Source organism: Lithobates pipiens, unplaced genomic scaffold, assembly GCF_037356315.1.
Source record: "Lithobates pipiens isolate NorthernLeopardFrog02 unplaced genomic scaffold, aLitPip1_a1.2 Scaffold_18, whole genome shotgun sequence".
NCBI classification, from domain to species: domain Eukaryota; kingdom Metazoa; phylum Chordata; class Amphibia; order Anura; family Ranidae; genus Lithobates; species Lithobates pipiens.
This window is the reverse complement of record NW_027507758.1, coordinates 141,328,488-141,347,427: the sequence shown is the minus strand read 5'-3', so window position 1 is coordinate 141,347,427 and position 18,940 is coordinate 141,328,488. Positions and strand designations below refer to the sequence as shown.

Below are 18,940 nucleotides of genomic sequence, written 5' to 3'. Positions count from 1 at the left end.
GTACCAGAGCTACACCCACTCTTACATGAGGCAGCCTTTAGCCCAGTGTTTCTCAAATCCAGTCCTCAGGCCCCCCCAACGGGTCATGTTTTCAGGTTTTCCATTATTTTTCACAGGTGATTTGATCAGTTTCACTGCCTTAGCAATTACCACAGCCGTTTCATCTGAGGGAAATCCTGAAAACATGGGGGCCTGAGGACTGGATTTGAGAAACACTGCTTTAGCCTGACACTTGGTTCAGGTACATAACACTCCCTGTTGAGGCTTGGGTGTTTTTTTCCCATTGCTGTTACTCTACATGAGGTTTTCTCCTGCCCCTTTAATGGTGTATAATGTTTGCCTGTTTGATATTGCCTTTTAATTGTCCTTTGCTTTTACATGTCAGGGTGGTTTTCTTTTTGTATGCATCCTGTGGGAGGGGATGCACTAGGAGGGCATTCGTTTTTCGTTCAGTCAATGGGCACAAATTGAAAATCAGTTGCAATGTTTTTGAGCCCAAAAAAAAAAAACACAAAGGGAAAGTTTGGAAAACTTCTGAACGGACGATCAAATTGAAAGGTTAACCACTTACAGACCGCTGCACACTGATGTACATCCTAATTTTGAAGAGGAATATCGTTATGGCAGCAGCTAGCTGCCATATCCCCAGTTATCCTCTTCTCCGGCGGTTCGCTTTCCGATAAGAGTGGTCTCTGCAGCGGATTCGCCACCAGATCACTTTTAATCCGCTCCGGTGCCCTCTGCCGCTTACTGGTGCCTTTGGCAGCGGTGGAGGCAATTGGATACTTTGTCCTCTGTGAAATGGAGATGAGTGAGGGGAAGATGGCCCCCACCCGTCTCCATACCATTGGAGGGCGAAAGCAACATCAAAACATCACTTACGCCCATAGCTCTTAAAAGGGATTTTTATTTTTTTTATGTTTTTTATTGCATCTTCATGTAAATATGAGATCAGAGGTCTTTTTGACCCTAGATCTCATATTTAAGAGGTACTGTCATGCTTGTTTTCTATCACAAGGATGTTCACATTCCTTGTAATAGGAATAAAAGTGATTTTTTTCTTTTTTTAAAGAACAGTGTAAAATAAAAAAAAGGTAAAATAAATAAGAAAAAAAAAAGTAAATGCATCTCATTCCGCCGAGCTTGCGTGCAGAAGTGAACGCATACGTGAGTAGCGCCCGCATATGAAAACTGTGTTCAATCCACGTGTGAGTTATCACCACGATCGGTAGCGCGAGAGCAATAATTCTAGCACTAGATCTCTAACTCAAAACATGCAACCTGTAGAATTTTTTTAAACATCGCCTATGGAGATTTTTAAGGGTAAAAGTTTGTTGCCATTCGAGCAGGCGCAATTTTGAAGCGTGACATGTTGGGTATCAATTTACTCAGCGTAACATTTTCTTTCGCCACATGAAAAAAAAATTGGGCCAACTTTACCGTTGTCTTATTTTTTTTTATTCCAAATTTTATTTTTTTCAAAAAAGTGTGATTGTAAGACCGCTGTGCAAATACAGTGTAACAGAAAGTATTGCAACGACCGCCATTTTATTCTCTAGGGTGTTAGAAAAAAAATGTATAATGTTTGGGGGTTCCAAGTAATTTTCTAGCAAAAAAACTAAAAAAAATTGCTTTTAAATCTCAAAAAGAGGATCAGTCCTAAAGTGGTCAATATGTTTCTCACTCATTAAATATTGGACTATTGGTACTGCACATATGTGGGAAAAAAATAAATAAATATATATATTTCTTTTTTATTATTATTTATTACCGGAGCCCCAGCTTAGGTATGCTCTGGGGGCACGCAGCAAGGGGGAGGGGCAATGAGTGCCAATGGAAGACCCTAGAAGATGAGGCTGGTGACCAGTCTGTGAAAATCCACTGCACAGAGCAGGTAAATAAAACATGATTGTTTTCAAAAAAATTACATTGGAACCTTTAGAATCACCTTAACTGAGTCAGTTGCATAAATTGCATATCGCCATTTTATATGGCCAAGCGGCTTAAAACACCTTTGGCTCCCACAGCCATTAGCTTTGCTTGTCATGCATATTTAATCCAATTTGACACTCTTTGTTAGGAGCTAGCTTACTCCCTGGAGGAAATACTACTGTCTGACTCAATGGATAAGGCTTTCGGACCCTTTATAATCTTATTTACAATCACAATCTTATCTGGACATCCTTTTCACATTCCCCTTTTAGAAAGGCCACTGAGGTATACCCAAACTGGATAAAAAAAGAAAAATGGCAAAGAAAGGATAAGTAATACAAGGATATTTGTTTTCAACATTTATTAAAATTGCTGTATTCACTGTCTTAATTTGGAAATTACATAATTTTCATGCAACTCATAAAAAGTGTACTCAAAGCTGAACTTTACTCACTTTTTTGTGTCCCACTACTTTGGTTTCAGCAAATTGGCCAAAAAAAAATTTGAGGATTATTTTTTCAGCACAGATGCAGCTATCTACACTAATTGCATTTAAACACATTAAAGCCTTGTATGCTGGGTTGAACAAAAAAAAACTGACTGCTCGGGTTAGAGCCACGGTACTAACAATCCAATGTTAGTACAGTGATCTCTCCTGCTGTTCTATTGGGTTCGGACAGGGAGACGTCCCCCGCAAGAGCACTCTGGTCAGCAGACCTTTTCAGTCATGAGCCTTTGACAGAAGCTGGCTGAACGGACCGTACCCAAACCGGTCTAATGTCAGCTGGTTTCTATTGAATGCCGGCCGGCATTCGGCTCATGTGTACTAGACTTTAAGGCTCATTCACAGGGGCACACAAGCCCATACAGCATGCAGAAGGGCCATGTTTATGTGCCCAGGAAAAATAAACATGGCCCTGTGGAGGATCTTTTACAAACTCGAAAAGCTGCAAGTAAAAAATGAAAACTCTGATTTTTTTTAGATTTTTTGATTTTTTTTTAGAGAAATTTGGTTATTCACAGTTTTGTGAACGTTTGATTATCACAATTTTGCAAAAAGCCACCATTAAAAATGTACAAATATATTTGTTATTTATTAACTCAATACTGGTTAACCACATTTGGTAGGATTTTAGCAGAAATTGTAAAATTCGCTGTGCTTGTATCTGCTAATAATGATTTAAGTGTATTTTTAGTGAAAATATAGTTATTATAAACTAATATTACAAGGCCCTAAAAATCAGTAGCATTTTCTTTTATTCTACTTCTCATGTGCTTTTAGAAAATATATGGTTTAGGGGGGTCTTTTGCAAACTCTGAAAGCTGTAAGAAAAAAAAAAAAGCGATCACGGATCACGCTCATTTACCACGTGATCGCTCTGTCAAATGATGGAGCATTTCACTTGTAAACAAACCGGCGTCGTCATGACGCCGGTTCCTCTCTCCTCTCTGTGTACCGATCGGTACATTGTGAGAGGAGAGGGGGAGAAAGCGGATGGCAGTAGCACTGTGGGCACTGCAGATCCAACCCACATCGCTGCTGCCATCCGCTGTGACAATTGCAGTCACATCCATCCATCCATGCTCTGCCATACCCAGCCATAACCAGTCATACTTGGTGATATCCAGACATGCTCAGCCTCTGTATGTGGCCAGGCTATGGAAGTCTCACACATGTGGGATCGCTGTATTCAGGAGGAGTAGGAGAATCTATTTAGGGGTGTAATTTTTGGTATGTACATGCTATGTGTTAGAAATATTGCATAAATGGACAACTTTGTGTAAAAAAACAAAAACAAAAAACATTTTAACCACTTCTCCCGGCCATCATATGACGTCCTTGACTTTGTGCGGGGATATCATGGGTGCAGCTGCAGGCATCATTCAGATATCAGGTTTTTTATCCGGCAATTTCCTACACCATAAGAATGATCATAACGGCTGTTCTGCTGCTTGATAGTTCTTACGGGAGGTGAGAGGAGACGCCCCCCCCCCCCCTTTTACCGACTCACCGCTACAATCAAAGCCAGGATAGTTTTTTGTGTTTTTATTTTTTTTTATTTCAGACTTTCCAGCCTAGAGGTGAGATGTGGGGTCTTGTTGACCCCCACATCTCACTGTAAAGAGGACATGTCGTGCCATATTCCTATTAAAATGGATATTTACATTCCTTGTAATAGGAATAAAAGTGATCAAAAAAATCTTTTTGGGGGGAAAAAAGCGTCAAAACTAAAATAAAGTAAAATGTACAAAAAAATAAAAAATGAAAGCGCCCCTGTCCCCATGTGCTCGCATGCAAAAGCGAACGCAAGTCCCGCCCACATATGAAAATGGTGTTCAAACCACACTGCGAACGTTAGAGCGAGAACAATTTTGGTCCTAGACCTCCTCTAACTCAAACCACATGACCAGTAAAAAAAATTAAAGCGTCGCCTATGGGGATTTTTAAGTAGCAAAGTTTGGTGCCATTCCACAAGCGTGTGCAATTTTGAAGCGTGACATGTTAGGTATCTATTTACTCGGCATAACGTCATTTTTCACATTATGAAAAAACATTGAGCTAACTTTACAGTTTAGTTTTTTGTAAAGCACAAAACAGTTTTTTCCCCAAAAAACGCGTTTGAAAAATTGCTGCGCAAGTACCGTGCGAGATTTATTATTTTTTTTAACAGCATTTTCAGTCTTTTTTCTTGTTTTCTTTTTTCTTTAGAGCAAAAAATAAAAAAACCAACAGTGATTAAATACCACCAAAAGAAAGCTCTGTTTGTGTGAAAAAAAAAGGACAACAATTTCATATGGGTACAATGTTGTATGACTGTTGTATGGTTATTAAGGTGGTTTAAGTGCCCAGTGGTCAAGTGGTTAAAAGTGGAACACAGGGCCTGGCACTGGAAGGGTTAAACCTCTTAATTCTTAAATGTACCACATAGAAGCATTCTGTGGGATGGAGGCGTTTTGATTTTCCTTTTTTTTTTTTTAAACCATAATACGCTTTCAGAAAGTACAGAATATTAATTGGATTGACAATAGTGATCCATTTATTCAAGGATGTAAAAATTTAATATAGAAAAGAAAAAATATAAAACTGCACCCAACCTGAAACACAACTAAATGAACCTCCTTGCAGAGGTACAAACTGTTACCACTGGTTAGACCGTAACAATCTTCTGATGTTCTTAAAGAGGAGAGCCAGATTTAAAAAAATTTTTTTAAAAGTCAGCAGCTGCAAACACTGTAGCTGCTGACTTTTAATAAGCAGACTTACCTGTCCAGGGCGCCCGCGATGTCGGCCGCCCGAAGGCTGACCCGTCCCTCGGGTCCCGGCGCCGCCATTTTAATTAAGGGAAACCGGCAGTGGAGCCTTGTGGATTCACTGCCCGTTTCCTACTGCGCATGCGCGAGTCGTGCAGAGCTTTGTGAACGGGGAGCGCTGTGTTCTGGGACACACAGTTCCCAGAACACAGCGCGACCCATTACCCAGAAGACGCCGCACAAAAAGGAGAGAAGACCGAAGATCACTGCGGAGGAGGAAGAGGCAGATTAGGACGATATGCCTAGCAACAGGCATTTCTGGTAAGTTTTAAAAAAACAAATTATTTTTTTCTGATTTTTTTGCCAAATTTTAATGTATTTTTGTTTTTCAGGGTGGCCCTCCACTTTAACTTTACTTTAGCTTAATGCAATCTACTGCATTACATCATTTTGGTCTGTTGAGGCTATGCATAAGCGGATTGCTGCATAGCTCAATTTCATGAACAGACTAGACAGAAAGTCAGCTTACTGCAGCTAAATGCTTTTTTTTTTTCCCCTCCGCAACAACCACCCTATTTAAATTACCTTTAGATTAATATAATTAAATTGGTATTTGTAAAGGTTATTAGAGCTATGAAATATATGTCCATGCATGTTAGGCTGGCCATATACTATACACATTTTATTGTAAAATGTTCCTTTAAATTTACCAAAACCATATAATAGGAGTTCATACCTTAAAAACACAATATGCAATCAGGCAAGCCCTTGAACTACATAGTTGAAGGTAAATCTAAAGGAAATTAAATAAGAAAAGTATAATGTATGGCCAAGCCTGTGTTACTTGGTGGTGGGTGCATACAACTAAGGACATCATATTTAACCAATTCACCACCCGGTCAATAGCAGATTGATGTTTGGGAAGTGGTTCTGTTATCCTGACTAGGCGTCATATGACGTCCTTCAGGATAACAGCCGCCGCACACCCATGTCCAGTCAGGGCTGATCATGATGTAAATAGGAAAAGCCGTTGATCGGCTTTTCCTGACTCCCGTCTAACAGACGCGAGTAGAGAACAGATCGACAGCTCTCTCGACAAGGGGGGTCTGCGCTGATTGTTTATCAGCGCAGACCCCCTCGGATGCCCACACTAGACCATTAGGGAAGCCCCAAGGACCACGAGGAACGGGGGCAACATGTGGATGGCCAGGTATGTACACTATGGCCATCCACATGTGCAAATGACAGCCAAATCTGTGCCAATCAGTGCCCACAAATAGGCATTGACTGGCACCATCATATAACAAATGAACTCAGTGATGCCCAGCAATGCCACCCATCAGTATCAGTGCCACCCAGTGCCCATCAGTGCCACCCATAAGTGACGATCAGTGCAGCCTATGAGTGCCCATCAGTGCCGCATATCAGTGCCCATCAGTGTCAGTGCCACCTCATTGGTGCCCATCAGTGCTGCCTTATTAGTGCCCGTCAGTGCAGCCATATCAGTGCCAGTCATTGAAGAAGAAAACACACTTATTTACAAAAAAATTTACAGAAAAAGAAAAACGTGTTTTTTTTCAAAAATTGGTCTTTTTTTATTTGTTGCGCAAAAAATAAAAGTCGAAGAGGTGATCAAATACCACCAAAAGAAAGCTCTATTTGCGGGAACAAAATGATAAAAACATTTGTTTGGGTACAGTGTTGTATGACCGCACAATTGTCATTCAAATTGCTACAGCGATGAAAGCTGAAAATTGGCCTGGGCAGGAAGGTGTCTAAGTGCCTGGTATTGAAGTGGTTAATGAATTCAGGTTCTCTGCAAGAGACTCCCTGGCTGGTCATAAACAGGTAGCATTTCATGTGCAAAAAGTTTGATTTTGGAACAATTTTCTAATGGCTAATGGGGTCAAAAAGCTGACAATTTTCAACATGCTTCCCCTCAGTGCTCAATTCTCAGTTGTAACAATAAAGAACGCAGGGTGAGAAACTTTTTATGCTTGGCTTTATCATAACTGTAAATGCAAATATTTATAAAACCTCCAGTATTTAATATGCTACATACCTCCTTTTAAATCTGCCGATGCCCCAACATACTGGAAGTTGTCCATATTAATCACATCAATTATTGGGGATACAACTCTAGTTTTGTCCTAAAAGAAGTGAAAAAAAAAAAATTCAAAAAAATGAGTACAGACTAGAAATGTGGCATTTAAAAATATTGTATATATAAGTAAATAAATAAAAAAGCGAAAAATTTTTTTACCATTAAAGTGGATGTAAACCCACTCTCATCCTTTCTAAACTACTGCTATAGTGATCATCTATAAGGATATTCATACCTTCTGCATGTATCCTTACCTGTCAAATGTCTCCTCTGTCTGTCTGTTATGTGACCCGAAAAACTGCATATTCTGTGGGTGAGTCTGTTGCCCGAAGCTTAGTGGGTGGAGTCGTGATGTCAATAGACTCCCCGCCCACCTCTGCACTTCCCTTGTCAACATGCATTTTCTCCTGTGTATTTCTTGCACTGAACTTCTGCTATGATCATTAACATCCAGTCAAAAACCAGAAAAGTCACCATATGACTTTAGCATGCCCAATCATGCTGAGGTGTGGAGCAACTAATCCTGGGAGAGCTGAAGAAGAAGAAGATAGGAGGCGGGGATCTGAAGTACACAGAATGGGTCTCTGAGGCTCCTGCATGAGATATGTAAATAACCTGTCACTCACAGGAAGGGGGAGAAATGGACTATTTCTTTGTCTTATCTTTTTTCAATGAGATGAAAATGGACAGAAGACTATTCAGAGCTGGATTAACTCTTCTTGGCAAGACTAGTCATAGATCACATGAAATCCTATACTGTACAAAGTGCAAGCCTTATTTAAAAAAAAAAAAAATTGGGAGGTTTACATCCACTTTTTTTCATATGGGCAGACCGATCGGCTTCGCCTGCCAAGTTTTTTTTTTTTTTTTTTTTTAAGACGGACCCAATCAGACCATCCATTGCCCTCTATGGGGCATGACACTCGCCGACATCTGATCCGCTAAAAACAGACAGATGGGGAATCTGTTCATCTGTCTGGCGGATTGGATGACACAAAGTTGAGCCATGATTTTACTGTCTTCCCAACCACGGTTGTACACATGCCATGGCATGAGGCTGTGCTGCATCCACCCAGCAAATGCACGCAATTGAGGTACGGTAGAGCAGCTTTTATGGCAGTGATTCTCAACCAGGGCTCAGTGGAACCCTAGAGTTCCTCCAATGGTTGCTAGGGATTCCTTGAGCAATGAGAAATTTTTGCCTCTCAATTAAGTTCCCACTGACACCAATAATCTTTTTAGCAACCTTTAAAAAGGAGGAAATTCTTCCCAATGACTACAAGGAGCTTTCCTCCCACTGGCCATCACACCAATGTTTCATGAATTGTAGATCTAGTCATCCAAGATCAGAAAGTTATTTCAATGGTTCCTCGATGTTGAAAAGCTTGAGAATGTCTGCTTTAGGGGGTTAAAACGGGCAATGAGGAGGCGATATATCAACTCCTCACCTCCTGTTAAACACTTCTGAAAAGTGCTCCGACAACTTTAATTTCAAAAGGACATCATTGGATGAACTGAGTTGAATAGATTTGCAAGAAGCCACATCTATAGTGGGGCAAAAAAGTATTTAATCAGCCACCAATTGTGTAAGTTCTCCCACTTAAAAAATGAGAGAGGCCTGTAATTGTCATCATAGGTATACCTCAACTATGAGAGACAAAATGTGGAAACAGATCCAGACAATCACATTGTCTGATTTTATTATGGTGGTATTATTATGGTATAATGGAAATTATGGCGGAAAATAAGTATTTGGTCAATATTAAAAGTTCATCTCAATACTTTGTTATATATCCTTTGTTGGCAATGACAGAGGGCAAATGTTTTCTGTAAGTCTTCACAAGGTTATCACACTGTTGCTGGTATGTTGGCCCATTCCTCCATGCAGATCTCCTCTAGAGCAGTGATGTTTTAGGGCTGTCGCTGGGCAACACAGACTTTCAACTCCCTCCAAAGGTTTTCTATGGGGTTGAGATCTGGAGACTGGCTAGGCCACTCCAGGACCTTGAAAAGCTTCTTATGAAACCATTCCTTCATTGCCCGTGCGGTGTGTTTGGGATCATTGCCATGCTGAAACACCCAGCCCCATTTCATCTTCAATGCCCTTGCTGATGGGAGGAGGTTTGCACTCAAAATCTCAGGATACATGGCCCCATTCATTCTTTCATGTACACGGATCAGTCGCCCTGTTCCCTTTGCAGAGAAACAGCCCCAAAGCAAGATGGTGCCACCCCCATGCTTCACAGTAGGTACGCTGTTCTTTGGTTACAACTCAGCATTCTCTCTCCTCCAAATGACGAGTTGTGTTTCTACCAAACAGTTCTACTTTGGATTCATCTGACCATATGACATGCTCCCAATCCTCTTCTGGATCATCTAAATGCTCTCTAGCAAACCTCAGATGGGCCCATACATGTACTGGCTTAAGCAGGGGGACACGTCTGGCACTACAGGATCTGAGTCCCTGGTGGTGTAGTGCGTAACTGATGGTAGCCTTTGTTACATTGGTCCCAGCTCTCTGCAGGTCATTCACTAGGTCCCCCTGTGTGGTTCTGGGATTTTTGCTCACCGTTCTTGTGATCATTTTGGCCCCACAGGGTGAGATCTTGCATAGAGCCGCAAATCGAGGGAGATTATCAGTGGTCTTGTATGTCTTCCATTTTCTAATTATTGCTCCCACAGTTGATTTCTTCTCACCAAGCTGCTTTCCTATTGCAGATTCAGTCTTCCCAGCCTGGTGCAGGTCTACAATTTTGTTTCTGGTGTCCTTAGCTAGCTCTTTGGTCTTCACCATAGTGGAGTTTGGAGTGAGACTGTTTGAGGTTATGGACAGGTGTCTTTTATACTGATAACAAGTTCAAACAGGTACCATTAATATAGGTAATGAGTGGAGGACAGAGGAGCGTCTTAAAGAAGAAGATACAGGTCTGTGAGAGCCAGAAATCGTGCTTGTTTGTAGGTGACCAAATGCTTATTTTCCACCATAATTTGCAAATAAATGTGATTGTCTGGATTTGTTTCCACATTTTGTCTCTCATAGTTGAGGTATACCTATGATGACAATTACAGGCCTCTCTCATTTTTTTTAAGTGGGAGAACGTGCACAATTGGTGGCTCACTAAATACTTTTTTTGCCCCACTGTATTTAATTCTAGGAAAAGACTTTGCCAATAAATATATTAATAAATTTAACAATATATTCTAATCTAAACTAGTATTTAAGCAGACCACACACAATTTTTTGTCTGCAGCATCACTCACTAGAAGAAAAAGATCACAAGCCTGAAGGGTAATGTATAGAAAATATCCAGCCCACACAAGTACCTCTATCAATAAAGCTGTGTTGACAGCTATGGATGTACTACGGTCAATGTTGTAAAGAAAGGCAGAACGCTATGGGGACAAAGCGGTGGTTCTCCAGTCTCCCATGTCCAATATAAGCTATATTATATGCGATTATGCTAGAATGTGTATAAAAACTGACACATTTAAGGAATAAATAAGCAAGAGCTAAAGATAGAATAAAATAAGCAAGATTTTAAATAAACTGTCATTAGAACATTAATAGGGCACCTGGTTTGGGAGGAGTGATGACGCGGCGTACGTGAGCGAGGAGAGGTGAGGGGAGGGGCTCGACTACGGCACCCTCATGTGTGGACGGAGGAAATCCCGCTATACCAGCGGGTACGGAGCGTGGTGAGAGAGCGCTCGGCTCCGGGAAAACGAAGCAGTCCTCACCTGTTGACGGCACCCCCCCCCCCGCCGGTTCGCCGGTCTGCCTGCCTGCTCGCCTGCCTGTCTAGCCGCCGGGTGAACGAAAGTGAAAGTGAAATGCGAGGCAAGTTGAAACAGAGGTATCAGCGTGACTAGGAGAACGCCATCTGGCGGCAGGTAGAAGAGAGGAGGCTAACCGGAGACGGAGGAGCCCCTCCTGGATCCCCCCCTTCTGCTTTCTCCCCCTTCTGATCTCTCAAAGGATGATCGCCCTGAAAAGGCTGAAAAGGCTGGACCCTGAATGGAACAGGAAGAGCTGGAAATAAGGTCAGATCGTTACTGGGCTGTATCTCTGTTATGTAGATCAAGAAGTGACAGAATAATGGACTGTTGAAATAAGTGATTCAATTTAACTGAGAGATAGGAGAGTAACATTGTGTACAGTTCGGAAGCTGGAGGCACCAGGAAGAAGCTGAGTAAAAACACAATGAGTATAAAGAGTGCTGACTAACCCTGATTACCCTCCTTGCCCCCTATTATCTTTGCAGTCTCCCTCATTTTTTGGTTGTTTCCGTTTATCCTAGTGTTTTGTATGGATAGACAGCGTGATAAAGGGGATAACATCAGAACCTCAATATTATCTTAGAGAAAGTGATGTTTAAAGGAGAAGGCATCTTAAATACTAGAAGTAGAGAAAAGGGGGAAAATATTATCGTATAAACCTGTGGTAGAAAAAGGGGAGAAGCACGAACAGTGGTGGAGAGAATTGAAAAAAAAAAAAAAAACACCCCCTTTCCCCCTCCTTAGATTTGTCTATTACAAAAAATACTGGGAGGATCGAGCATTAAGCTGTATGGACAGTTGAGCAACATGGAGTGATATAATTACTTGCAAATAACATACTATCAGCAGGTGAACAGCTAGGAATCCAGAGCTGGACCTAGGATGAAACAGTTTTAAGTGCTGGTGTCTTTACCCTCATTTTGTTTGCAGTCGCTCCCCTCCTTACCTGCGCTCAGCATGAACAACCAGTTTGGTGGATTAAAGGACATTAAATTCCACAAATAAGTAATGATTTAAAAGGACGGCACTTAATATTTACATAATCACTATAATTGCAAAAAACGTTATATAGGGGATGGTGCAATGCAGGTGATTTATTTACAGACAATATATCAAAACAGCAAACCATATGGTCGCAGCACGTAAGTGGATATAAGTGTAACAGCTCAGGAAGTAAATGAGTGACATGCCGTGTACCGAATGCTGATTGCAGGAGATAAACTCCAAGAAAATAGTGGAAAAGTTATATGTGTGAATATATGCTGGTGGAGTGAACGGTAGTAGTGGATTTCTTAAGTTATTACTTAACGCCTCTTTGGGAAGATCTCAGGCAGAAGTAGTTACTCCACTTTGGCCCCTCCCCCCCTATTCCCAAAAGCAAAAGGAGGAATCCTGGGGAAGAGAAAAATAAAAGACAACATGAGGGGGGGAAGAAACCCCAAAATGAATGACCCGAAAGCCCCGAGGGAGAGTTTAAACACAAGTACAATTCAGAAATATCTAAAGGAAACAACCCAAAAAAGCCCTGGGCTTGAGAGAAATCAAAAAGGAGTAAGAGAGAGGAAGAAAGACACGGGAAAATCAGAAGGGGCACGGGGAGGCACCTCCGGAGAGGAGACGGATTCGGATTCGGAGAGCAGAAGGAGGGAGCCAAGGGTTTCCTCGCAAATACCTACAAAAAGTGAAATGTTAGACATGTTTGCGAAACTAGAAAACACTATTAAATCGGAGATCTTAACAGTAAGGACGGATTTGGGACACTTATTGAGGCGAGTGGAAGAAGTGGAGGAACAAACAGGAAGACAGTCCAAAGAAATATCAGATTTAAAATTGCAAGCTTCGAAAATGCAGGAGGCACACAGGGAGATAATATATAAGATGGAGGAGCAGGAAAACCAAAATCGACGCCAAAACCTGAGGATCAGATCCTTACCAGAACAACAGGGAGAAGACCTGAGTGTGAAAATAGGAAAGATATTCAAACCAATCTGGGAAAAGCAGAAGATGCAGAGCTAAAAATAGACCGGGCGTACAGAGTCCGGAAACCCCCAGGGTTAAATGAAGAGGTACCGAGAGACGTGATTATAAAATTTCATCTCTTCGAAGATAAAGCTAAGATATGGAGTAAACTTAGAGGACTATCTTCAGTCCAATTTGAAGGGGAAACGCTACAGGTCTTCATGGATTTATCTCCAGGGACTTTGGCACGGAGAAGAAGACTAAAACCACTACTGGACCAATTGAGGAGAGCAAACATAAGATATAGCTGGGGATACCCAGCAGCACTTGTGGTTCAGAGGGAGGGAAGAACTGTTAGGCTTAAGTTCTTAGATGAACTGGAGGACTTTTGCAACAAAATAGGAGTTCCAACCCCTACGATTCCTTTAGATCCATGGGAAATGCAATTTTAGTGGAGAGGGGAGGGGGGTAAGAAGTTTACTCAATGCAATGGTGTTTCTTTGATTGAGGGGGGGGGGGAGCGGGGGGGAGGGGGGCGGAGGAGGGGATGGACTGCTGAAGAAGGGGGAGCTGAGCTCTAATGTTCCTTTCCAGCAGGGGGCATTTTTTTTTGCTTTCTGGGGGGGAAGGGGAGCTCAGAAGGGGGAAGCTGTAGTCGGGGTCAAACCCTGGGAGAAAGGGCTTGCAGAAGGGGTATATCTCACAATGCAAAGCAAAGGCCAGGAATGGGCCGGAGGGGGGGTAAGGATAAGGGGGGAGGGGAGGGGGGATTTGGGTAGAAGAATGGGGAAAACTAATTTCTGGCAGCTGAAAAAAAAAAAAAAAAGAGAAGAGGGGGTGCAAATAGATCATAGAAGGTGGAGATTAATGTTTCTTCCAAGTAGTTTCGGATGACAGAGATAAGGTTTGTGTCATATAATATAAGGGGGCTTGAATTCTCTTGATAAGAGAATTAAGCTCTTAAAGGAATTACAGCAATATAAAGCTGAAGTAGTGTTTCTTCAAGAGACCCACTTAACACAAGACACGAATGTTAAACTGTACTCCGATAACTACCCGAACTGGTTCTATGGAGATTCGCCAATAAAGAGGGCTAAGGGAGTGGCAATTGGGTTCGGGAAAGAGATAAAATTTAAGGTGACAGACAGACTGACTGATCCGGAGGGTAGATACCTGTTCCTGAAGGGGCACCTAGGGGAAAAAATGTTTACCTTAGCAAATGTGTATAGTCCAAACAAAAATCCAATAGGATATTTAAAGCAAATCCTGAGGAGACTTGCGGATTTCAGAATAGGAGAAGTGATACTGGCAGGGGACCTTAACTTTTGCATGGACCCGGCATACGATAGTACGTCCTGTGTGGGGGGGGGGAGGGGGAGGGGTCTGAAAATGATCAAATCCAGACTAAGACAAAGTCAATTGATAGATGTATGGAGGATACAACACGAAAAAATAAAAGACTACACCTTCTTCTCCCCAGTACATGGGACGTACTCTAGATTAGATTATATGTTGGTTGAACATAGAATGTTGGAGACTATTTTGGAAACAAAGATAGGAATTGTAACCCTGTCAGATCACTCTCCTATTATAATGAATATGAGGATACCAGGAATACAGAAGTACCCATTCACCTGGCGGTTAAACGAGGACCTTCTACAGGATAAAAAAACTGCGGAATTAATACAAAAAGAAATAGAGTTTTATTTTGAGACAAACGATACCAGAGAGGTGTCGGGTGCCTCCCTTTGGGAGGGGCATAAAGCCTATGTCAGAGGTATCCTCGTATCCATAGGGGCGGGAAAGAAAAGGGAAAAAGCAGAGGAAAAGGAGAAATTGGTGAAGGAGGTTTTCAGGTTGGAACAAGAACACAAGAAACAAAGGGGACAGCAACCGGACCTCTTTCACCAATTGATCATAAGGAGGGAGGAATTGAAAGATATATATGATCGGGAAGCAAGAAGGTCACGAGAGGGGAGAGCTAGAGAGAAATATTTTGGGGAAAATAAAATAGGAAAATATCTAGCGAGACAGGTGAAAAACAAAAAAGAGTGAGTAACTTTATTGAGAAAAATCCAGGATAAGAACGGGAAAATGGCTCACACCTCCAGGGAGATAGCGGAAGTATTTAAACAATATTATGAGGCTCTGTATAATGTAGACCAGAAAGGTGAACAAGGTAGAGGGAAAACTGAGAAAATTAAAGAATTTTTGAATAAGGCTAAATTACCGCGATTATCAGAGAGCGACGGGCAGAGTATGGATAGACCGATCTCAGAAGAGGAAATTTACAACGCTTTAAAAGAAACGGCCTCAGGTAAAAGCCCAGGACCGGACGGGTTCACGATCACTTATTATAAAAAATACAAGGAAATACTAGTACCTCATTTTTGTAGATATATAAATAATCTAGGCACAGAATATGGAGCGAGTAGAGACGCCCTCCGAGCCGCTATAACACTGATTCCGAAGGAGGGCAAAGATCATACGCTCTGCGGGAACTATAGGCCGATAGCCTTGCTGAACACAGATATAAAGCTATATGCCAAAGTATTGGCGGCCAGGTTAAAAGAAAAAATGACAGAGCTGATACACGCGGACCAAGTTGGATTTATACCTGAGAGAGAGGGAAGGGATAATGGGGTGAGGGCACTGCTCCTTATCCAAGCTTTAAAAGACAATGGGTCCCCAGGTCTATTCCTGTCGATGGATGCTGAGAAAGCCTTTGACAGGGTAGACTGGGGACTCATGTTAGAAACCCTGGAGGTGATGGGAGTGGGCCCAAGGATGATCCACTGGATCAAAGTATTATATAAGAACCCACAGGCGGCGGGGTTAAGGTCAATGGAGAAATTTCTTCACAGCTACAAATGGGAAACGGTACTAGGCAGGGGTGTCCATTATCACCCCTGCTGTTTGCGATCTCCCTTGAACCCCTGTTGGCATCGATCCGTCTTAACCCAGATATAAAAGGGATTAGGGTGGGAGAAGAGGAGCACAAACTCGCAGCATATGCGGATGATGTGCTCCTCTTCATTACAAACCCAAGAATAACGATTCCGAACTTGCTGGGGATCCTGGAAACATTTGGAAAAATCTCAAATTTGAAGATTAACCTAGGCAAGTCCGAAATCCTAAATATTAACATCAGTAACCAGGAAGCAGAGAGACTGCAAGCGGAATTCCATTTTCCCTGGCGTAAAGAGATCAAATACTTGGGAGTCTTTCTTGCAAATACTCTCAGGAAATATATCTGAAAAACTATATTCCACTATTAGAGGAAATAAAGAGAGAAATTAAAAAAATATCATTTAATTCCCTATCGTGGCTAGGACGGATAAATGTAGTGAAAATGATCCTAGTACCGAAGATCATATACAAGTTCCAAATGATGCCTATCTCACTCCCTGCGGCCTTTTTTGAAATATTAAGGAAATTGATCTCGAAATTTATTTGGCAATATAAAAAGCCGAGGATCGCATTTGCGACATTAAGGAGGAGGAAAAACCAAGGGGGACTTGCGGTTCCGGACTTGAAAAGATACTATAACGCAATGGTTCTCTCACGGGTGATAGAGTGGGCAAAAGAATTAAACGAAAAAGATGGGTTAGCTTAGAAAATATATTATCTCAAACACAATTAGGGAGAGTAATATGGAATCCGCCACAATATAGGACAGTAGGACCTAACACACATGAAATAACACGGCACGTTTTAAAAATTTGGGATCGAACACACATACAAAATAAATGGGAGTATAACTCACCCATGATTTACCTAAAAGAAAACAAATTTTTTCCACCGGGAAAGTTAGAAATAGGGGGGAATTGGATAAAAAAAAATAATGCACAATTAAAAGATATTTTGGTAAAAGGTAAAGTAAACACTTTTCAAGCATTAAGGGAGGACAACGAATTGATGAGGATTGATGCTTGGCGGTTCCTCCAACTCTGTCAGTTTGTAGCAAGATTGCCTCAACCCTTACGAGATGAAGAAGCACTGAGGCCCTTTGAACGTCTCTGTCAGAGAGTAAAATCAAAAAACAACATTGGTAAAATCTATAAAATACTTTCAGAGGGAGACGAGCTGGAGGACCCCGCATTTATCAATAAATGGGAAAACGATTTGGGGTCACAATGTAACACTCAAATTAGAAAGAACATTTTTAGACTAGTACACTGGGGGGGGGGGGGGGGGGAATAAATTGATCGAGACGAATTATAAGTGTCTGGCAAGATGGTATATCACCCCTGATAGATTGGGCAAGTTCGGAACTGATCAATCCTCGGAGTGTTGGCGGGGCTGCAAGAAGATTGGGAATATGGGTCATATATGGTGGGACTGTCCCATTATTAAAGATTTCTGGAGGAAGATTATTGATATAATAAAAGTAGTAACAAAAAAAGAAGTGAGAGAAGATCCGTGGACCATCTTGTTTCACGGGACAGAGGAACCAATAAAACAATATAGTGCCACGATAATCCCCATATTACTCGATACCGCAAAAAGCCTAATTCCAAAAAAATGGCGAGAGAAGGAGAGTCCCAAAGTACAGGAATGGATCGCCCGAGTAAATCAAATACAACAGTTGGAATGTTTAGAGGAGGAGGGAGAGGATATGACAGCTAAAGAGGAGGGACTGGGGAAATGGGAATCCTGGGAAAAATTCAAAAAATCATGGCGGTATATGGAAGAGATAACTCAATAGCATGAAAAATTAGAAACCTCTGATTGAAATGAAAAAATTATGACCCCTAGAGAAGCAGGCAGTTAGGGGAAGGGAGGGGGGGGGGGGGGAAGGGGGGGAGGTGAAGTAGGTTCGGGATTAAAGGGTTTGACGGTATAGGAATAAATTAAGAAAGTTGTAAGAAATGTACATAAATGGACGGATTGTACCGTTGGATAATAATTGTTATACTGTTGGAAAAATAAATAAAGATTATTTAAAAAAGAATAAAATAAGCAAGAAAACAATAGAAATGTTTTCTTTAATTTAAGTATTTTTTTTTTTGTATTGCAGCTTAGAAATTCTTAGATGCGGTGGCTGTGTTAGTTTTCTTTTTTATGGTTTTCCCCCCTCTGCTTTCACCTGGCGACCTGGCCAGTAACCCACCTTCTGTATTAGAGTGCCCCCACTGTGGACAAAGCAGCAACAGAGACACCCATGGACAAAAGCATAGTCAATCTGGGGAGAGGAGGTAGTGTAGATGGACTAGCAGATTTAGAAGCACTAAACAAATTGAAGCCAAACTCCAGCTAACACTTTTTAAACAGCTTTTTAAGCAACTGTGACAAACAGTTTTGTTCCTTAAACTGCTATATCTGCAGGGCAGCTTGTTCTGCTGAAAAACAACAGTTACTGGCAGCATTACCAGGTGAAAATAAAAAAGGAAAGAAAGCCCAACGGTGAGCTAAAAAAAACAAATACAGCAATCACATCTACGATTTGGTAAGCTGCAGTATAATAAAATGTTTCCTTTTGGGTTTAATAAATCTTTAACCACTTAACGACTGCGGCTCTATTACGTGAATCACCATACCAGTACAGCAATAGATACAGCGGGTGTGCTCACGCAGCGCCAATGCGCGTGGCTGGCAGCCGCATTGCCTGCCAGCCACTCCACAGAGATGCAGAACAGGGATCTGCTATTATACACAAGGCAGATCCCAGTTTTGACAAGGGACTAGAGAGATAGTCTGTTCCTAGTGGTCAGGAACAGCGGCCTCTCTGTACTTCCAGTGAGTCCACTCCCCCCCCCCCCCAGTTAAAAAGCACCTCCCAAGGACACACTTAACCCTTTGATTGCCCCTAGTGTTAGCCCTTTCCCAGCCAGTGTCATTTATATGGTAATCAGTGCATTTTTATAGCACTGATCGCTGTATAAATGTCAGTGGCCCCAAAAAATTGTCAAGTGT

The 18,940-nt window shown here is 41.6% G+C and overlaps 1 protein-coding gene across 2 annotated transcripts in view; it reads right to left on the bottom strand.

Annotated features, from left to right (window-relative positions):
- The window catches only part of GALNT2 (polypeptide N-acetylgalactosaminyltransferase 2), a 192,033-nt gene that overhangs the window by 59,074 nt on the left and 114,019 nt on the right, over positions 1 to 18,940 (bottom strand). For both annotated transcript variants that reach the window (XM_077486200.1, XM_077486201.1), the window contains one exon: positions 7,247 to 7,334. In XM_077486200.1, coding sequence (XP_077342326.1) covers positions 7,247 to 7,334 — 88 coding nt within the window. The remainder of the gene's footprint in view (positions 1 to 7,246; positions 7,335 to 18,940) is intronic.